Source organism: Carlito syrichta, unplaced genomic scaffold, assembly GCF_000164805.1.
Source record: "Carlito syrichta isolate Samal-C Ts95f unplaced genomic scaffold, Tarsius_syrichta-2.0.1 Scaffold304770, whole genome shotgun sequence".
Classification (NCBI taxonomy): domain Eukaryota; kingdom Metazoa; phylum Chordata; class Mammalia; order Primates; family Tarsiidae; genus Carlito; species Carlito syrichta.
The window spans coordinates 58,891-78,840 of NW_007248866.1; the positions used below are offsets into that span (position 1 = coordinate 58,891).

At 54.2% G+C, this 19,950-nt stretch overlaps 3 protein-coding genes across 13 annotated transcripts in view; 2 read left to right on the plus strand and 1 right to left on the minus strand.

Moving 5' to 3' along the window:
• Window positions 1–12,220, plus strand: part of NEURL4 (neuralized E3 ubiquitin protein ligase 4) — a 12,768-nt gene extending 548 nt beyond the window's left edge. The window contains exons 2-30 of the mRNA XM_021713843.1: window positions 1–143; window positions 999–1,443; window positions 1,664–1,729; window positions 1,874–2,172; window positions 2,339–2,450; window positions 2,542–2,630; window positions 3,512–3,584; window positions 3,738–4,002; window positions 4,238–4,419; window positions 4,713–4,798; window positions 4,922–5,084; window positions 5,178–5,376; window positions 5,468–5,544; window positions 5,634–5,712; window positions 6,007–6,176; window positions 6,269–6,400; window positions 7,108–7,253; window positions 7,337–7,561; window positions 7,658–7,756; window positions 7,840–8,001; window positions 8,192–8,356; window positions 8,900–9,058; window positions 9,388–9,567; window positions 9,709–9,796; window positions 9,899–10,006; window positions 10,152–10,296; window positions 10,459–10,571; window positions 10,662–10,827; window positions 11,519–12,220. Coding sequence (XP_021569518.1) covers window positions 1–143; window positions 999–1,443; window positions 1,664–1,729; window positions 1,874–2,172; window positions 2,339–2,450; window positions 2,542–2,630; window positions 3,512–3,584; window positions 3,738–4,002; window positions 4,238–4,419; window positions 4,713–4,798; window positions 4,922–5,084; window positions 5,178–5,376; window positions 5,468–5,544; window positions 5,634–5,712; window positions 6,007–6,176; window positions 6,269–6,400; window positions 7,108–7,253; window positions 7,337–7,561; window positions 7,658–7,756; window positions 7,840–8,001; window positions 8,192–8,356; window positions 8,900–9,058; window positions 9,388–9,567; window positions 9,709–9,796; window positions 9,899–10,006; window positions 10,152–10,296; window positions 10,459–10,571; window positions 10,662–10,827; window positions 11,519–11,723 — 4,541 coding nt within the window. The 3' untranslated portion in view covers window positions 11,724–12,220. The remainder of the gene's footprint in view (window positions 144–998; window positions 1,444–1,663; window positions 1,730–1,873; window positions 2,173–2,338; window positions 2,451–2,541; window positions 2,631–3,511; window positions 3,585–3,737; window positions 4,003–4,237; window positions 4,420–4,712; window positions 4,799–4,921; window positions 5,085–5,177; window positions 5,377–5,467; window positions 5,545–5,633; window positions 5,713–6,006; window positions 6,177–6,268; window positions 6,401–7,107; window positions 7,254–7,336; window positions 7,562–7,657; window positions 7,757–7,839; window positions 8,002–8,191; window positions 8,357–8,899; window positions 9,059–9,387; window positions 9,568–9,708; window positions 9,797–9,898; window positions 10,007–10,151; window positions 10,297–10,458; window positions 10,572–10,661; window positions 10,828–11,518) is intronic.
• Window positions 12,221–12,354: 134 nt separating this feature from the next.
• On the plus strand, window positions 12,355–16,947 carry GPS2 (G protein pathway suppressor 2). 5 transcript variants are annotated; one of them, XM_008060909.1, is made up of 11 exons: window positions 12,355–12,520; window positions 12,735–12,897; window positions 13,274–13,383; window positions 13,476–13,588; window positions 13,928–14,007; window positions 14,101–14,183; window positions 14,375–14,528; window positions 14,631–14,720; window positions 14,818–14,897; window positions 14,963–15,080; window positions 15,252–15,430. In XM_008060909.1, exons 2-11 carry the CDS (start codon window positions 12,804–12,806, stop codon window positions 15,410–15,412), a joined length of 1,083 nt encoding a protein of 360 aa, XP_008059100.1. In that variant the 5' UTR covers window positions 12,355–12,520; window positions 12,735–12,803; the 3' UTR covers window positions 15,413–15,430. The 5 variants fall into 5 exon arrangements, with proteins under 5 accessions (XP_008059100.1, XP_008059102.1, XP_008059103.1 ...); XM_008060911.2 differs by lacking the exon at window positions 15,252–15,430 and adding an exon at window positions 16,867–16,947 and having other exon boundaries at window positions 12,466–12,520; XM_008060912.2 differs by lacking the exon at window positions 15,252–15,430 and adding an exon at window positions 16,867–16,947 and having other exon boundaries at window positions 12,466–12,520; window positions 14,985–15,080.
• EIF5A (eukaryotic translation initiation factor 5A) overlaps window positions 15,650–19,950 on the minus strand; it is a 5,235-nt gene continuing 934 nt past the window's right edge. Inside the window, exons 1-6 of one of the 7 annotated variants that reach the window (XM_008060908.2) lie at window positions 19,912–19,950; window positions 18,264–18,449; window positions 16,942–17,046; window positions 16,600–16,731; window positions 16,441–16,514; window positions 15,650–16,288 (exon numbers count right to left, since the gene is read on the minus strand). In XM_008060908.2, coding sequence (XP_008059099.1) covers window positions 16,452–16,514; window positions 16,600–16,731; window positions 16,942–17,046; window positions 18,264–18,428 — 465 coding nt within the window. In that variant the 5' untranslated portion in view covers window positions 18,429–18,449; window positions 19,912–19,950 and the 3' untranslated portion in view covers window positions 15,650–16,288; window positions 16,441–16,451. Of the gene's footprint in view, window positions 16,732–16,941; window positions 17,047–18,263; window positions 18,596–19,458; window positions 19,651–19,911 lie in introns of those variants that run through there. The other 6 variants (XM_021713859.1, XM_021713860.1, XM_021713856.1 and 3 more) reach the window with 6 other exon arrangements.

Here is a 19,950-nt window from a genome sequence, read left to right on the forward strand (position 1 = left end):
GCACCGGGCGCTTGGTGAGCCTGTCGGCCTGTGGGCGTACAGCGCGGCGGCAGCAGCCGGGCCAGGAGTTTAACCACGGTCTGGTGTTGAGCCGAGAACCCTTGCGCGATGGGCGCGTCTTCACCGTCCGCATAGACCGCAAGGTGCAGAGCTGGGGCCGCGAAACCAAGAAGTGGAGGGTGGTGGTGGGAGGGGACCAGAGGGAGCCTGGGTGGCTCAGATCACCGGGTAGGTACCGAGAGGGAACGACAGATCATAGAGCACCAGGTGGCGGGCAGGAAGGGGGCATGAAGTAGAAACATTTCGTCTGAAGAAGGAGAAAAAGAGAGTTTTTAGCTTTAAGACTCAGAAGCAGGGAACGAACACGGGGGCTCACCCACTAGAATGGCTGGGGAACAGAGCTCCTGGTACAATTTATTGGGAATGGAGCATGGAGATGTCTGAGATGTGATGGAAAGAGAAGAGAGACACCAAGAAAAGAGCAAACCATTGAGTGACAAATTCATGGGTAGGGGGAGAAAGATGGGTGAGGAGAAATAGGGACAGGGAGGTGTGTGTGATTCAGTGAAGAGGACAGGCTCACAAAGAAAGAATCTGGGAGGAGAGTGCATCTGGGTGGAGCTTGAGCCTAGGAGAGAATTAGGCCAGGGAAGGAGAGTGATATGGGAGAGCAAGAGGTGTAGTTATAGGAAGCATAGAGACATAGAGGCTAGGGAAGTGAGAGGAGGCAGGAGACTGGAAGCAGGGGATTCAGCCTGCTTGACTGGGAGAGTAGTGGTGTAGTAAACACTGAGCACAGATGTGAGTTGCTGGGAAAAAGAAAGCCCAAATAATTACTGAGACAGAGTCCAGAAGATTACTGTGGCTCTGCATCTCTACATCAGTGTCCCAAGAGAGAAAACCGGTTAGCTGTCTGAGAGGTGGGCAGAGAGAGATGCGGTGACCTGTGGAATGTGGGATGGCCCATCCTGAGTCTTTGTCCACCGGCTCTATCCCAGGTCAACTCCTGGAGTGGCTCCATTGAGATTGGGGTGACAGCGCTGGACCCCAGTGTTCTGGACTTCCCAAGCAGTGCCACGGGGCTGAAGGGGGGCTCGTGGGTAGTGTCGGGATGCTCAGTGCTGAAAGATGGACGCTCTGTGCTGGAGGAGTATGGTCAGGATCTGGACCAGCTTGGCGAAGGGGATCGTGTGGGCGTGGAGCGCACAGCTGCTGGGGAGCTGCGGCTCTGGGTGAATGGGCGGGATTGCGGTGTGGCTGCCACAGGCCTGCCGGCTTGTGTCTGGGCCGTTGTGGACCTTTATGGCAAGTGTACTCAGATCACCGTGCTACCCCCTGAGCCAGGCTTCAGCTCCCCAACTCCCATCTCCACACCTCCCCTCGAGTCCTCAGCGCCCCCTGAAGACTATGCCTTGGCTGAACAGGGGACCTCTGCGGATGAAGGTGAGAACCCAGCTAGAGCAATGGTGGGGGATGGGGCAGAGAGAACGGATGAAGGAAAGGGGGAAATGCAATGACGAGAGAGACTGGGTGTGGGTAGGGCCATTCAGACCCCTGAGTCTGTTGAAGGGGAGAGCAGGAGCTAGAAGAGGGAGTCTCCTGTCTGTGGGCCCTAAAGCAGGGGCTGAACCCTTATTCCCCTCCCATCCTACCTGGTCCCCAGTCTTCATGGTGTCCCCAGCGCAGGCCCGGCCGGAGACGTTTCCTAACAGCCTTGAGTCGCATAATGGTGAGGGCTTCGGGGAGGCCCTGGGAAGGGGAGTGGGAAGTGAGGTGGACAAGGGAGGGGCTTCAGGAGAGGGGTAGGGAGAGGTGCCACGCTTGAAGGTGTAGAACTTCATCCCAGCTTCCTTCCTTCATCTTGCTGCTGTAGACTTTGCCAGCATGGAACTCTCAGAGGTAGTGAGCAACACCATCCTGTCTGCCTACAACGGAGGGCTCCTGAATGTGAACCTGAGCTCACCTCCAGCAGGGGATGGGCCAGGGTCTAGCGGCGCTGCCACCTCGCCCATCCTCACTTCCAATGACGCCCTGCTCTTTCATGAGAAGTGTGGGACTCTCATCAAACTTAGCAACAATAATAAGACAGCTGAGCGCCGGCGGCCCCTGGATGAATTTAACAATGGGGTTGTCATGACCAACCGCCCCCTTCGGGACAATGAGATGTTTGAGGTGTGCAAGATCCTGGGGTCTAGCTGGCACCTCACCCCTGTGAGCTAAAGATGGGACTCGACCCTTGAAACTGAGGGCATGGGGCCTGGGGAAAAACCAAGGACTGAGGGTCCCTTCTCTGCATTTATATTCCTTTTTCCTCCCTTCTGCTGTCACTCAATGCCAGATCCGTATTGACAAACTTGTAGATAAGTGGTCAGGCTCCATCGAGATTGGTGTCACCACCCACAACCCCAACAGTTTGGAGTACCCAGCCACCATGACCAACCTACAGTCAGGTACCAACCCGGGCAAGAGGAGGGGTACAGGCCTGGGGTTCCTGAGGGGAAAGAAGCCTGTACCCTAACGAGAGCTTCCACCTTCACCCAGGTACCATCATGATGAGTGGCTGTGGGATCCTGACCAATGGCAAGGGCACGCGCCGAGAGTACTGTGAATTCAGTCTGGATGAGCTGCAGGTGAGGCTGGGCACAGGGCCTTGGGTCCCTCTCCAAGGGAGCCACAGGTACTCTCTGTCCCTGCCCTGGCATTACGCAGTGGTCTCCTCTGTGATCTCGAGCAAGTCCCTTTATCTTTTGCCTCAAGGTTCCTTCAGTGAAGGCAAGGTTGCCCAACAGTTAAGCACTTGGATTTTAGGATTAAATGGTTCAGTTCCTCTGTTTGGCTATTTGTGATGGTGAACTGAGGCAAGAAACTCTTTGGTTGCTTTTCCCTCCAATCTCTAAAATGAGCTTGTTATCCGGGTGTGGTGGCTCACTCCTATAATCCCAGCACTTTGGGAGGTGGAGGTGAGAGGATTGCCTGAGTCCAGGGGTTCAAGACAGGCCTGGGCAACTTGGTGAGACCTCGTCTCTACAATAAATAAAAAAATTAGCTGGGTGTGGTGGTGCACGCCTGTGGTTCCAGCTACTTGGAAGGCTGAGGCGGAAGGATCATCTAAGCCCAGCAGGTCAAGGCTGTGGTGGCCGTGAGCGCGCCACTGCACTCCAGCTGGGGCAACAGTAAGACTCTTACTCAAAATAAATAAATAAAAATAAAAATGAAATGAGCTTGTTGGTAGTACTTATTTTATAGGCTGAGACTTAAAGAAGTTGATGCTTGCAAGGTGGCTTAACTCAGTGCCTGACTTGTGTTGATCATTCAGGAAATGTAGAAATTGTCATGTCTGGAAAACAGGGATCCAGGATGTGTCCTATGTGTCCTCCAGGGTGGTCTGAGACTCTGGTGAAGCTGTTTCAGAGCTGTTTCCCTGTAGAATGGGGCGCTGGGAAGGCCCTAGGATTGTTCTGGGGCCTGACTGGATAAACTCCAGGCTGAGATATTTCTCTGCTTTGAGTAGGAAGGTGACCATATTGGCCTCACAAGGAAGTCCAACTCTGCTCTGCACTTCTTCATTAATGGCATCGATCAGGGTAAGGGGACAGTCAGACCTCTCTGAGTGGGAGTGGGACTAGGATCTGTACCTCATCCTCCTGCCTCTCTTCGGTCCATGGTCTCCCTGTGTTTGACTCTTCTCCCCTCTTTCTGTCTACTCCCCCAAACCCCTGAACCTGCCACCGCCACAGGAGTGGCTACCCCTTTGACGCCCCCAGTGGTGTATGGTGTGGTGGACTTGTACGGGATGGCAGTGAAGGTGACCATCGTCCACAATGACAATCACAGTGACCGTCTGCGCCGGAACAATGCCATCCTGCGGGCACTGTCCCCTGAGGGCGCTCTCCGCCGTGCTGCTCCTGCTGCCCAGGCAGAACCTGAGCGCCTGCTCTTCCACCCCAACTGTGGGCAGAAGGCAGCCATCACCCACGAGGGACGCACTGCCCTGAGGCCCCAGTATGGCCCATGGGGTGGGGAGAAGCCTGCAGAAGGGGTTCTAATGGGGTTTGGGGGTTAGAGCACAGAAGCGGGAGGCAGAGAGAATCTGGTCTGGGGAGTCTGGACAAAAAAGCTGGGGACGTTCTGGAGTTTGATATTTAATTGGTTGGCTTGGGACAGTGGGTGTCAATAGTCATCACAGGGCTAAGCCTTGGCACACTTAGATCTGAATCTCTGCTTGCTGTACCCTCAGCGCTACTGATGACTTCAATCACGGCGTAGTGCTGAGCAGCAGAGCCCTTCGGGATGGAGAGGTGTTCCAGGTGCGCATCGACAAGATGGTGGACAAGTGGGCTGGCTCCATTGAGATTGGTGTCACCACCCACAACCCTGCCTACCTCCAGTTGCCCTCCACCATGACCAACTTGCGCTCTGGTGAGCTCCCACAAAGGACAGGGCCAGGATAGGGTTTTCAGGAGGAAGCATTTGTTCTCTAGTCCCTTTTACTTGTCACACTTGTGACAGCTCATTCAGTGGCTGGGGAGTGTCACATGGGCAGGGCCTGTGGCTGGCTCAGGAACTGCAGTTTTCTTGTCCTGAAGAAAGCAGGCTGTCAAAGGAAAGACAAGGTGGGCTATCAGCTTACTGGGAGTCATATAGGACTGCTACGTAAAGGAGAGGAATCCTGCCTTCCCCATCACGTCTCCTGCTACTCCTTGTTCTCCTAGGGACCTGGATGATGACTGGGAATGGGGTGATGCACAACGGGACAACCATCCTGGATGAATATGGGCACAACCTGGACCGCCTCAAGGTGGGAGAGTGGGCGGACTGCCTGGTCACCGCCGTGGGGTCCATAGGCGAGGTGGGGCTGATGTAGGCCAACCCAAGCAGGAACTCTGCCTGACTCCTCACTCCAGCCTCCACTTCTTCCAAGGCAGGGGACACGGTGGGCGTGGTGCGGCGAGAGGATGGGACTCTCCACTTCTTTGTCAATGGGATGACCCAAGGCCCTGCTGCCTGGAATGTGCCTCCAGGTGTCTATGCTGTTGTGGATCTCTACGGCCAAGCAGCCCAGGCCACCATTGTGGACGACGTGGGTGAGGGCCGGCTGGTCTGGGGCAGGGGCTGGGGTGGCCTTGGGAAACCTTAGCGACACCTGGAGACCTAATGGGTGGGGTCCGCTCTTGTAGAGGTGCCTCCAGTCCCTGAACCACTCCCTGAGGGGAATAACCAGGCATCTCCAAGCTCCCCGTCCTCAGGGGCTGGGGGCTCTGATCTGCGCTTCCACCAGCTGCATGGCAGTAATGCAGTCATCACTAATGGGGGCCGTACTGCACTCCGCCACAACTGCCGCAGCGAATTCAATGATGCCATCGTCATTTCCAACCGGTTAGTCTCTGGACCTTCATGTTCTCACTTGCTTACTGCCCAGCCTCAGCCACCCAAGTAGACCCTCTCTGATCCCCACTCTTCCTGGCAGTGCCCTCCGGGATGGAGAGCTATTTGAAATTGTCATTCAGAAGATGGTGGACCGCTGGTCAGGCTCCATTGAGGCTGGTGAGGGACATCTGTGTGTGTTGGGGGATGGGGTGCTGGATGCCTGTGGCCTAGGAGGTCAGCACTGACCTACCCCTGCCTCTTCCCAGGAGTGACTGCTATTCGTCCCGAAGATCTGGAATTCCCCAACACTATGACAGACATTGACTATGATACCTGGATGCTGAGGTTGGGCTACCTGCTTTCGGGGCCAGCTTGGCAGGGGTGAATGGAGCTGGCTGGGATCAGGGAAACAGGGTTCGGGGCTCTGGTGGCCTTAAGCAGTGGCAGATCTAGAGGATCTGGTTGTCTGCTCCCTTCAATTCTGGGAAGCCCTGAGACCCCAGTGACAAAGGAGATAGAATTGGGCTTCACACCCAGATCACAACCCCAGTTCAAGGCAGTGGAAGGCAGAGACTGGGCAGGAGCCAGCATGACGATGAAGCTGGGAGACTGACCCATCCCTTCTGCCATCCTCCCTAGTGGCACAGCTATCATGCAAGATGGTAACACGATGCGCAACAACTATGGGTGCGACCTGGATGCTCTGGGCACAGGTGCACGCATTGGCATGATGCGAACTGCCAAGGGTGATCTGCACTACTTCATCAATGGCCAGGACCAAGGCGCTGCCTGCTCAGGCTTGCCTCCGGGTAAAGGTGACTATTCTGTGGCTGTCGGCTGGCCACCCTAGCCCATCCCATCCTGGGCTATCAGGCTTCTGACCCCTTCTTTTCCTACCCAGAGGTGTATGCAGTAGTGGATCTCTATGGCCAGTGTGTCCAGGTATCCATCACCAATGCCACCGGCCCCATGGACAACAGCCTGGCGACCAGCAATACTGCCACTGAGAAGTCATTTCCCCTGCACTCCCCAGGTGCAGTAGCAGGGAGGGAGGGCGGGTGGGCTCTGCTTGCCTGCTGTGGGCCTGAGAGGTTCAGCTTCCAGGTTAGGGAAGCTGTTCAAAGGTGGCTGGGGTAGCTGTTTGTTGCAGCGAAGGGACAATCTGCAATGGCGAGCAGCCAATGAGGGGGAGGTTACATCTGGTACACAGAGTCTGGAGACTTCATTGCCATCAAGGGGCCAGGCTATCACCATAAGTTGGGTATGCCAGGTTTAAGAATTAGTCTTGCTGTGATGAAAAAAGGTATCAGGCTGGGCTCGGTGGCTCAGCCTGTAAATCCCAGCACTTTAGGAGGCTGAGGTGAGTGGATTGCCTGAGCCCGCGGATTTGAGACCCGCCTGGGCAACTTAGTGAGACCCCATCTCTATAATAAATCAAAAATTAGCCCGGCGTGGTAACGCGTGCCTGTAGTTCCAGCTACTTGGAAGGCTGAGGCGGAAGGATCGCCAGAGCCCGGCAGGTCAAGGCTGCAGTGGCCGGGAGCGGCCACTGCATTCCAGTCTGGGTGACAGAGTGAGACTCCAACTTAAAAAAAAAAAGAAAAAAGGTATCAGGAGGCCCTGAGGAGTATGGTAGATAGCACCTTTATGTCCACTTCAGGTTTCATCTGAAAGCCTTGCTCTGCCATCTGACTCTTGCAGCTTAGTCCTACCCCTTCCTCTGGTGCTGTCTTTCCACAGTGGCTGGCGTGGCTCACCGATTCCACAGTACTTGTGGCAAGAACGTCACTCTGGAGGAAGATGGCACAAGGGCAGTGCGTGCGACTGGCTATGCTCATGGTCTTGTCTTCAGCACCAAGGAGCTTAAGGCTGAGGAAGTCTTTGAGGTAGGCTACAGAGATGAGATAGATGGGGCTACTGGGTCCATCATGACAGGACCAGCTAACAGTTTCTCTCTTTTCTCTCACAGGTGAAAGTAGAAGAGCTGGATGAGAAGTGGGCAGGCTCCCTCCGGCTGGGGCTGACCACACTAGCACCTGGGGAGATGGGACCTGGGGCAGGCAGTGGCCCAGGGCTGCCCCCTTCCCTGCCAGAGCTCCGGACAAAGACCACTTGGATGGTATCCAGCTGTGAAGTGAGGCGTGATGGGCAGCTCCAGAGGATGAACTATGGCCGGAACCTAGAGAGGCTGGGGGTGAAGCAGCTGGCTCCAGGGACAGGGGAGAGTTGGGAGTAAAGGTGGCAGGGAGAGGTGGGCTGAGCATCTGTCCCTGTCCCACATTGGTCATAGGTGGGGAGCCGTGTGGGCATTCGTCGGGGGGCAGATGACACGATGCACATCCTGGTGGATGGAGAAGATATGGGGCCCGCAGCCACCGGCATTGCCAAGGTAGTCTCCAGAGCTTCCATGAGTTCTGGGAATGTGACTGAGGCCTGCTGATCTCTGACTTCCTGGGTCTTGTGTGCCTCTAGAACGTGTGGGCTGTGTTGGATCTCTACGGGCCAGTACGCAGTGTATCTATTGTCAGTTCCACGAGGCTGGAGGAGCCAGAAGGCACCCAACCTCCTTCCCCCAGCTCAGACACTGGCAGTGAGGGCGAAGAAGACGATGAGGGCGAGGAGCGTGGCCTAGGAGTAAGAGGCTGCAGCTGGGCTTGTGTGCACACGGGGGTGGGGGTGGGGGGCAGTTGGGTCACAGGACACCAGGCCTTTGGGTTCTCTGATAGTTTGGCAGAGGATTGTATACAAACTGTGTAAACTCCAGTGGGGTGGGTTGGTCCTGGCATCAGCAACCCATGCAGCTCAGTCTCTTCCTCCATCCCAGGGCCAGAATCAAGTGGGGATTATGCCCACAGCCCTTGAATTCTTGGAGAACCATGGGAAGAATATCCTCTTGTCCAATGGGAACCGGACAGCTACACGGGTGGCCAGCTATAATCAAGGCATTGTTGTCATCAACCAGCCCCTGGTGCCTCAGCTGCTAGTCCAGGTGGGCTCAGCCTCCTTATTCCCAGCTCCTCTCCAGGGTGACCCAGGGCCAACCCTGTAGAAAGGCTTTTTCAGGTGGAGATAAACGAAGGCAAGCTGCTAATGTGAGCTTTCTGGGCTTCTGCTCATTCCCTATAATGGTGGTTGTAAATCAGTTACCACAAAGTGTCCACCCAATAACTGGTGAAGGAAGCAGTGGGGAGAGGCGGGGGGAGATGCCTGATTCTTCATGTGGGAAGAGGGAGGGCTTTCCAGAGGAAAGCTGCAAATTGAGAGATGTCAAAGTTAGCTTGGTGAGGGAAGTGTCTAGGGACAAGAATCTTTACAGAGGCAACAGTAAGATCAAGGCTCAGAGAGAGAGAAGGCTCAGAGCAGATGATGGTTCTGTTAAAAAAAAAAAGAGGGAAAAAAAGAAAGGAAACAACTGAATCCGCATCAGGAAGGGCAACATCCCAAGCCACACTCTGGGAGGTGCAGTGTTTCCTCTCTGGCTGGGGTGGGGAGCCAGGAGGCCATGATTCTTGAGTAGTCCCTTCTCACCCAGGTTCGAATAGACTTTCTGAACCGACAGTGGACATCTTCCCTTGTTCTGGGAGTCATCACCTGCCCACCTGAGAGGCTCAACTTCCCTGCCTCTGCCTGTGCCTTCAAAAGGGCAGCCTGGCTGCTGCGGGGCCGCGGGGTCTTTCACAATGGTCTCAAGGTGAGTAGGGAAAGGGTCAGGCCTCTGAGTGTGACCCAAAGGGAAAGGTGGGACCGCAGGTCTAAAGGAGGACAGTAGTAGACAGGCAAGGGCATGGGTGCCATTGCCTAGTTCGTCTTGCTGCTTCCTCCTATGTCCCTGCCATTGAGAATGTTATAGTCAGGGAGAAGGGGAGGAAGGCTAGAGCTATTGAAGTCGGAGTAGAGCCCAGACAGTGGACAAGTGTAGAGCTAAAGCCCAGGGACTGGCAACTGGAAGCAGAATGAAGGGCGGGATGGCTGCTGTGGTGGGAATCTGACCTCTGGAAGACAGTAGGTCTCTCCTCCCAGATCTGTGAAAAGTTTGGGCCAAATCTGGACACGTGTCCCGAAGGCACCATCCTGGGTCTACGGCTGGACAACTCTGGGGGGCTGCATCTCCACGTCAATGGGGTGGACCAGGGAGTGGCTGTGCCAGATGTACCCCAGCCCTGCCATGCGCTTGTGGACCTCTATGGGCAGTGTGAGCAGGTTAGTGGCAATGGGGCAGGGAGCAGGTTGTGCCTGGAAGTCTGGGCTATCTCATAAGGGGAAAGTCTGTGATCCAAGGAGGGGGATCAGCGGGTGCTGGGGGCTGATCAAGCTCTGGCTGAGCACCCCTCTTTCCTACAGGTGACAATCGTGAGCCCTGAACCAGGGGCTGCCAGTGAGAAGAGTGCTGGAACCCAAGGGGACATGGAGAAAGCAGACATGGTGGATGGTGCGCCAGCCCAAAGAGACCAGGATCCTGCTGCCACTCTCCCACCCTTGCCCCCGTGCTTCTAGCTCAGCTCCTGTGACCTGTGCCCTTCTGCCCCCTCAGGTATCAAGGAGAGTGTGTGCTGGGGTCCACCACCTGCTGCTAGCCCTCTAAAGAGTTGCGAGTACCATGCGCTTTGCTCCCGCTTCCAAGAGCTGCTGCTGCTTCCTGGTGAGTCCTGTCTCCCAGAACTCATCTCATTCTTGGGCCAGGCCAGGGCCATGCCCAGAGCGCTGAAGACCAGCTAGAGGGTGGCAGTGTGGTGGAGACCCAGAGCAGGAGCTACAGCACCAAGCGTGCTACTCACTCTCCACAGAGGATTACTTCATGCCTCCACCAAAGCGTAGCCTGTGCTACTGTGAGTCTTGCCGGAAGCTTCGAGGAGATGAGGCCCACAGACGCCGAGGGGAGCCCCCCCGGGACTACTCCCTACCCTTTGGCTGGTGCAGGTTTAACCTCAGGTACGTATGGACAGGATTGTGCATTACCTCTACTGTTCTTTGCTCCCTTGAGAAAGAGGGAACCCCAAGAGGATACATAGAAGTGATAAAATCTCCCATCTAGGGGATGACCTTGGAGAGCCAGTGGCCTTGTTTTATCTTCCCTGTCTTTTCACCTGTTAGGGTTAATCCCCGCTTGGAGGCTGGGACACTAACCAAGAAGTGGCACATGGCATATCATGGGAGCAATGTGGCAGCTGTTCGGAGGGTGCTGGACCGTGGGGAGCTGGGAGCAGGTATCATGGAACAGGCCAAGGCAGGGCAGGCTGGGCCTGGGGGTCAGAGGAGGAATGAAAAGGGCTGTCCTGACCCAATTATTCTCGTAGGCACTGCCTCCATCCTGAGCTGCCGGCCTTTGAAGGGAGAACCTGGGGTAGGGTTTGAGGAGCCTGGTGAGAACTGTGCACCTCCTCGGGAGGAGCAGCCCCCTTCTGTGCTGCTTTCTCCCTCCCTTCTATATGCTGGGGCTGAGACTCTGGCCTCCAAAGTGCAGTGAGTACATGGGAGGGGTGGGGAGAGATCTCAAGGGGTTTAGACAAGAGGGGGCCCCAGGGCCAACCACTTAGATCTCTACTTTTTGTCACTTTGTCTTGCTCGTTGCTCAGTCTCCCCCCAGCCCTTTTTCTTCACTTATTCTTCAAACTAATATGCTGTCCCAATGGGCGAGAAAAGAAGCCTGTTCTTGTGGAACTTATGCCTTTTCTCTAATGTTTATACAAATATTTATTTTTAAAAAAATTAGTATTTTTAAAGCTGATAAGTACTATGGAAATAAAGAAAAAGGAGAGTAGGCCAGAGAGTGGCTCATGCCTGTGATCTGAGTGACTAGGGAAGCTGAGGTGGGAGGATTGTTTGAGGCCAGTTCAAGACTAGCCTGGGCAATATAGCAGGACCCCACCTATCAACACAAAAAAAGAAAAAGGAGAGTGGAGTGAAGGAGATGAGAAGTATGGTTGGAGCAGGCATCTCAAGAAGGTGGTATTTGAGCAAAGACTTGAAGGAAGTGAAGGCTATAGCTGAGCAGGCTTTGGGAAGAAGCATTTCAGGTAGAAGAGCAACTAGAGTTAAGTTCCTATAAGGTGGGAGTATTTCCTAGGAACAGCTAGGCCTGGTGGCTAGAGTTAGAAAATGGGGGGAGGTGGTAGGGCCAGAGGCCTCACCTCATTTTTTTCTTGTCTGACAGATTCCGGGACCCTAAATCCCAGCGGACGCATCAGGCTCAGGTGGCGTTCCAGGTGTGTGTGCGCCCTGGCTCCTACACCCCAGGGCCCCCTTCTGCTGCCCTTGGAGAACCTCCTGACCCTCACTTCAGCCCCGCTGAACTTGAGTGGGTCACTAAGGAGAAGGGGGCCACACTCCTCTATGCCCTGCTGGTACGGGTGGAATGAGGGGTGAGATGCCACTACTATAAGCACAGTTGGGCCTTGGGCCCGTGGACTCTGATGACTGCCTCCACCTCATTCCAGTGACACATGGCATGCACAGGTGCTCGGTCTTGGCAGATGGCAGGAGCATGTAGGCAGGCTCTCAGATTAAGTGGGAAGTGGCACATCTCCATGTCCAGGGGCCCAGAACACTCCCTCTGATGGGAGAAAGCTTGTGGGGCGCCCAGCTCCAGGCCCTGGGTACCCCTCTTCATGCACTGATTTGGGGAACATGACTCCCTCTTACTCCCTTCCCCCATATCACTTAATTTATTTCCGTTTTTTGTTTCTGGTTACTGTGAATCCAAGAGGAGTCTCTCCCTGTGCCCACATGAAGCTGCTTTTTCGGGGGCCACGGGGCGGGAGTGGGGAAGGGCGGGCACGAGGAAGATGGGGGCCCTCTGTACAGTTGTTACTGACTCTGATTTCTAAGGAGCCAATAAACACCGTCTCAGAGCCTCCGCCTCGGCCTCTCTTTCGCGCGCCCCTCCAGACCCGGCGGTCCCCTGGGCCGTCCCCAGGCGCTGTCCTGTGAAGTTAAAAGTGCTGAAGGTGCGCCAAGGGACGCGCCCGGCAGCCATGCGCAACCGGCGACGGGGTTTGGACGCCGCGGGCACCCGTTACAGCGCGCTTCCGTCTTTCCCTCCCCCAACCCACGGGGTTGGCCGGCGCCGTGACTCCGGAAGAAGTCTGTGAGACCGCCGGATGTGACGCAGGTCCAAGACGCGCCGGAGGCCGCGGAGAAAGCGCAGAGAAGGCGGGTAGGGAGGGGCCGGCGCCGGAGCTGGCGAGGAACGGGGTGGGAGCACCGAGCCTGGGACCCCGGCCGCCTGCGCGCGCGAGGTGGAACAGGGGCCGCGGGCCCGGCGGGGCGGCAGGCGCCCGAGGCACGTGACCACGGGTGCGAGCGGGCCAGGCAGACGGGTTTCCGCTTCGGCCGCGCGCGGTCCTCCCTGAACGCCCGCCTCCCCACAGGCCCTGCCTGAGGTCAGGCACTCAGTGACAGAGCCGCGCGCCTACGGCCCGCGCGCCCACGCCGGCACCATGCCAGCGCTTCTGGAGCGCCCCAAGCTTTCCAACGCCATGGCCAGGGCGCTGCACCGGCACATCATGATGGAGCGGGAGCGCAAGCGGCAGGGTGAGCTGGGGCCAAAGCGGAAAGATACACGGCTCAGACTGGCTTTGCTAACCCAGGGAGTTACGGCGGCAACCCACGCCGATCAATGCGGCCGAGGCTAGAGGAGGGAAGGAACAGCCCCACTGTGGTGGCCGTTAAGGGGCCTGGTCCAAGCTCCAGAACCCTTGAGCTGGGAAGGACCTTGGAGAGCACCTAATAAAGCCTGCTTCTCCCAGTCTCCTGTGGCAGCGATAGGGGAGCCTATACCCTCGAGGGAAGAGCCCTTACCAAGAGCGTACAGGCTTATTGGGATAACGGGCTTTTGCTGGTCTTGAGTCTCTATCATTTGGATTATTTTGACCACCCTGTCACTTCCATGTTCCGCCCCATTCTCCAGAGGAAGAAGAGGTAGACAAGATGATGGAACAGAAGATGAAGGAAGAACAGGAGAGAAGGAAAAAAAAGGAAATGGAAGAGAGAATGTCATTAGAGGAGACCAAGGAACAAGTAAGCAGTCCCTTGATCTTGAGCTGTGATTTATTATTCTCTTGGCTCTCCTTCCCTACCTTCATCTTCTCTCCCTTCCCCTCCCCTCCCAGATTCTGAAGTTGCAGGAGAAGCTTTTGGCTCTGCAAGAAGAGAAGCACCAGCTTTTCCTGCAACTCAAGAAAGTTTTACATGAGGAAGAAAAACGGAGAAGAAAGGAACAGAGGTGGGAATCAGAAAACTAAAAATTAAGATGGGGGCACTGTGGAACTGGGATCAGGTAGCAAAAGAATCAGTGTGTTTAACCCTAAGCAACACAGTGAGACTCCGGCTCTGCAAAGTTTTTAAAAATTAGGTATGGTGGCATACACTTGTAGTCATAGCTGTTTGGGAGACTGAGCCAGGAGGACTGCTTGAGCCCAGGAGTTGGAGGCTGCAGTGAGCTATGATCACACTACTGCATTCCAGCCTGGATGGCAGAGTGAGACTCCATCTCTTAAGAAAAAAAAGTGTTTGTCAAAACAGAAGATACCCATCCCTGACTTTGACTTGCTTTCTGCTTCAGTGACCTGACCACTCTGACATCAGCTGCATACCCACAGAGCCTGACTGTTCACACAGGAACTCATCTCCTCAGCATGCAGGGTGAGGACTAAAGAAACCACCTGACAGAATGGGCCCCCCTGGATGTTGCAGTTTCCCATTTCAACATATTATGAAGTTGCTCTCTATTTCTAGGGAGTCCTGGAGGACACAATCGCCCAGGCACCCTCATGGCAGCTGACAGAGCCAAACAGATGTTTGGACCCCAAGTGCTTACGGTGAGAAATAGGATGAGATATCTAGGCCCAATTGTTTTTCTCTACTACTCTCATCTTTGTTACTATTATTCAAGTCATAAACCTATCAAGCACTTGCTGTCTAGAGATTAGGGTATAGAGATACACGTAAGTCACTGGGATTCTGCTTTCAAGGAGTTTACAGGCAGTGCGTTCTCATCCTCCCTCCTTAGACCCGGCACTACGTAGGCTCAGCAGCTGCTTTTGCAGGGACACCAGAGCATGGGCAATTCCAAGGCAGCCCAGGTGGTGCCTATGGGACTGCTCAGCCTCCACCTCACTATGGGCCTACACAGCCAGCCTATAGTCCTAGTCAGCAGCTCAGAGGTGAGTAATGGAAAAAGGGAAGGGAGCTTTCCCGAAAGACCAGAGGGTGGGATGTCATAGAACAAAAGGAGGTTCTAATGGCTGTACCTCCTCCTTTCTCAGCACCTTCAGCGTTTCCTGCAGTACAGTACCTATCCCAGCCACAGCCACAGCCCTATGCCGTGCATGGCCACTTTCAGCCCACCCAGACAGGTGATAAACACCCTATGCAGGAGAGCTCTGGCTCTATGGGTCCTCCTTTCCTGTGTCTCATTCTGTTCATTTTACACATTCTTTTTTCCCCACCCAGGATTCCTCCAGCCTGGTGGTGCCTTGTCCTTGCAAAAGCAGATGGAACATGCTAACCAACAGACTGGCTTCTCTGATTCAGTGAGTATGACACCTTGGGAGGTCAGGGTTAGGGATGTGCTAAGGGGAGTCCTAGTGTGCCTCAGACCCTGATTCTGTTTTCTGCAGTCTTCTCTGCGTCCCATGCATCCCCAGGCTCTGCATCCAGCCCCTGGACTCCTTGCTTCCCCCCAGCTCCCAGTGCAGATGCAACCAGCAGGAAAGGTAAGGATGGTAATCAGATGTACTTGTCAGAACCCCTACACTATTAGAAACAGGATTAGGTAGAACAGGTGGCCCATACCACCTGGCTTTTCTTGGGGGTGGTTATCAGTAAGGGCAGTTAAGTGCAAGAATATGCCCACTGACAAAAGCCCTTCTCATCACTGCCACCAGTCGGGCTTTGCAGCAACCAGCCAACCTGGCCCTCGGCTCCCCTTCATCCAGCACAGCCAGAACCCGCGATTCTACCACAAGTGACCATCAGATTATATCTTCAGCCTCATGCCCCCCACCCACCATGGGTGAGGGTCCTCCTGTGTGTCCTAGGCCAATAAAATCTACCTGCCACTGCCCCTGGCTGCTGCTGTTTGTGTTGCCTCCTACCCAACTGTCTGGAATAGGCCAAGGCTGCTTGGCGGGTGGGGGGATGGCTGGCAGGTCCACAGCAAGCCCAACTGAGACAGTGGGTTACAGTGAACTCAGTGGCAGAGTTCTATTTCTGGCTTCCAAATATACTTACCTACCAGTCAGCAATTACCCATTTATGTCAAATAAGCAGCTGAGTAGGGGGCTTCATATTAAACTTGTAGTTTTATTCAGGTTTGATTTTAACAAATGTGTCGGGGAGAGAGCCCGCAGGAAAGGGTGAAGCCCATGGGGGCAGGGCCCTCCCAGGTGCCTGAGGAGGGGGCAGGTCCCCTCCCCTCTCCTCCTCTTCCCTCCCCATCTAAAGGGGTTTGGGGAGAGACACAGGCAGGGGAGGGGGCTGGTCCCCAGTCTGTGGGGGTGGTGCTTAGGGCAAAGGGCTATGGGGAAGAGGGAACCAGACCAGGGATGAGTAGGGGAAGGGCACGAGGACCATTTGCCAGAATCCACAGCTTTTTCTGATTCCAGATTGAATTAAAAAAAAAAAAAAAAAAAAAAAAAACTAAACCACAAGCAGCACCCACCCCCTCTCCCCCACCAGGGCTGTAGTGCGAGGGGAGAAGAGGAGGGCAGCTTCACCAAGGCCATGGCTTGCTCGCTCCTGGCCAAGGGAGCTAGGTGAAGGGCAGGGGCTCCCCGACAGATAGAGGGGGTAGGGGAAACCAAAATAAAACGTCAAATAAATTGTGTAGGAGGAGTCCAGCCTAGGGCCAGGCCATAGTCAGGCCAGGCTGGAGTAGGGGGCCTCTGCAGGCTCGAGGATCACTGCTGCCACCGTCGCCACCCTGGGTAGGAGAGAGAAACCATGTAAGACAGGATAATACCTTCAACAGGAAAAAGAATGGGGGCAGAAAGTAAGCTTGGAATAATTAATACTAGAACAACTTCAATAACAAAATGTGTGAAGGAGGGACAGTGTTAAATCTGTCACACTCACCTGGGAGCCAGTTATTTTGCCATGGCCTTGATTGCAACAGCTGCTTCCTCTGTCATAGCAGACAGCACCGTGATCTGGAGGAGCAAGAGGGATAGTCAGAAGTCTGAGCTCAGAGAAAGAAGCAAAGCTAAGCACAGAAACAGGGAGGGGGCACCATACCAGGATCTCTTCTCCACAGTCGTACTTCTGCTCAATCTCCTTGCCAAGGTCTCCTTCAGGCAGACGAAGGTCCTCTCGCACCTCCCCGCTGTCTTGGAGCAGTGATAGGTACCCATCCTGGATGCCAATCAGCTGAGGGCAGATAGGGAAGGAAGCTAAAGGTAGGCCCAGGTAGGTTGAGGGTAAAGGTTCTGATAGACAAACTGGGGTGACAGCAAACTACTAATACCAAGTACCCTCTCCTGCCATTTCCCTCTTCTCTCCCAGCACAAGCTCTTCTGGTCAGTTCATACCTTCCCCCCATAAACCACTAACCCATCTTCATCCAGACCATCTACATACCTGGAAGTCATTCCTTTTGATGTTGGGGACATCCATATTATGAGTTGACGGGCAGATATCTTCATATTTCTTCCCAGTAAAGATGTCAATACCAACCAGGTGGACCTGCATGTATGCATCACAAAGAGAAACCCAACCAAACTCTAGGATGGAGGAGAAAAAAGCTCAAGTTGTCCTTGACAAGTGAGGGAAGTCAGACTACATTGTTGAGGCAATGATTAGGAGAGTTGGAATTGAATCAATCAACCCAGAAAAGAAACACAAAAGCCTCTTTAAAAAAAAAATCCTGAAATGAAAGACCACCATTGAGATTAGGGTTGACAGCACAAAGGAAAACTGTTGGGCAGGCTTGGAGAAGACAGTTACCTTGTCAAAGAAATATTGACAAACAAGATGCTAAGAGCCCAGGGGAGTGAGAAGAGTCTAGGTGAAAGTTTGGAAGAATTTTCTGGACATCAGGTAAGAAGTTGAGAACTTGGGAAATAAGGCAGGTGGGCAGGAAAAGACTGAGAAAGATGTGACAGGAAGAGAACTGAGAAGAGAAAAGGACTTGGGAGCTCAGAAAGAACTATGCAGTTAGGAAATAGGCCAGAAAAGCATAAAGGAGGATCTAAAAATTAGAGAATAACCCAAGATCAATGTCAAATCAACAGAAGATAGAAAAAATGATTAGGAAACAAAACCACAAGAGTAAACCAAGTTGAAATTTTAAAGACAAAGAGGAAAAGACTGAAGTGACAGAAAGCAACAGTCAGAAAGTTAAGACCCAAGAAAGCAAGGAGGCAGGAGGAACCCAAGGAGAGTAAGCTGGGCAGGTAAAAGTAGTTTGATACTGCATCAGAGTTCCAAAGGGAAAACTAGAACTGGGGGAAAAGGTAACAAGGTGATTTACAAGCTCAGAGGTAAGAAGGCTATATTCTGTGTTAGGGCTGGCAAAACAAACACTACCTAAAAAGGCTCAAGGGAAGAAAATTAAACAGAAAGTGAAAGCCAGGAATAAGAAAGAAGCAGCTGAATAGCTTAAACATAAAGGCCCAAGAAGAGAAATTAAAGAGTTTGACACAAAGATGAAGAAATGGAGGGACTACCAGAAAATGGTGGGGGGACAGAAGGGTAACCACAGAAGAAGCTCAAGACTGGGGAGGAGGTGTAGCAGTCTCAATGAGTATAAGGATCCAGTGCTGAACAAAAGGAGCACCAGACAGTAAGAGCAGAGCTTAAGGAAGGTAGAAGGCCAGGACTGACTGATGTCAGCTTGCTGCCAGGAGTCCCAAGGATACTGCAGGCATGGGAAAGGCAAGATGTGGAGGTGAAATTCTGACCTTGGCGTGGCCGTGCTTGCCAGTCTTCGAAGTAGACATCTCGACGATCTTACATGGCCGGCCTTTGAGCACCACAAAACCATTCTTACGTAATGCTGAGCACTGCATCGGGAAGGTGGCTGAGGCCCCTGCATCTCCTGTCTCGAAGTCCAAATCATCTGCCATTTTAAGAGGCTTCGATTCCAACTAGAGCCAAGAAGAGAACAAGAGTGAATAAGGATGGAGGTTAACGGGTCCTCCAATCTATTACATTTCTCTCTGGACATTTTCCCACCTCTTTATTTCATTAACCACCTAAAATAAAGTCAAAGCTCCTGGACTAAATACTGACTGGGCTCAAATATACTTAAGAACTTGTGTATGGGAGTGGGAAATAGCTGAATCCTCCCCTGAAATGACACCTGAAGTGGTGGCTTGGGAGAGGAAGGCTCCAGAGAGTTGGAGTGCAAAACCCGAGATGAGGAAAGGCTACTTCCTGGGAGGGGGAGGACTCAGGTGTTACTTGCTACTGAAACCAACCACCCCTCTTCCCCACACATAGCCAGGGCTATAATTAGGTGAGCAGCTATGATCCAGCAAAAGGGCGGGGCTGATGTGGGGGGGAGGGTGGAGACTGAAGAACAAGGCCCCACCCGTCTGTTACACCCCCCCCTTTCTATCCACACACGAACCAGTCAATGGTACAGGAAACCACAAGGCCTCTTTGGGGGATTCCCACCTCGCCAACACGCACTTGCAGATGGAGCCCAAGGGGGAGAAAGTTAAGTTGTTTCCTAAACGGTCCCCCTGCCAAACACCTCAATCTTGGTTCCCAAAGGGAATCCAGCCTCTCCTGGAGGGCCCTCCCACTTTTCCCAGGATGCATCGGTTCTGTCGGCTTTTCAGGCCGGGCCTGTACAGTCAGTAGAAAGTGGGGGAGAGGGGGGTGGTGAATGACAATAAAGTGAAAGCAAAAGATTTGGTAGTAGTGAATAGCAGAAATCGTACTAGGCGTGTAGAACTCGAATCTAAAACCGAGAAACTCCCAAGTCAGACACAAGGAAGACAGTGACAAGGTGAAGAGCGTATATTATGGTGGGAAACGCATCTTCCCGGGACATTAAGGCGCTGTCGGCACTGGCAGACAGAAGAGTTAGGCTCCTGTCCAAATCCCTCAGTTGCCCCATTTCTCCCAGCTCCGAAGAGTGCCACTTACACCTGGCTGGTAGCTTCACTTCACAGGATTGCAGGGAAAGCTTCAGAGGCCCATGGAGTTGGGGAGGACTAATATATGCCTGCAGCAGGCCCTCCAGGGTGATCAGGACCGGGGTCTCGGGCCTCTTACACTCCTCAAGATCCGAGACCCCCGCGAGGAACAGCTCTCCCAGCGCTGGGGGCTGCCGGCTCCCGCCCACCATGTGGCCGTTCGGGGCTTCCGGTGGCCGGGACCTGGGGGAGGGGTCCCCACGCTGCCATGCGGCCCCGGTCCACATTCAGCCATGAGGCCTCCGACCCCGAGGGCAGCCTCCCATGGGGGGCACTTCCGGTGCTACGGCCGCCCCCTCCTCAAAGGCTGCGCCAGGCCGGAGCCATGCCGCCTCCCCTCCCCCCGGCCGGCCACCAACCCTCCCCTCAACGTGCCCTCTCACCGAATAGCCCCCTCCCCCACCTCACGTGGCCGCGGGGCGCCCGGTCCTCAACGGCCCAG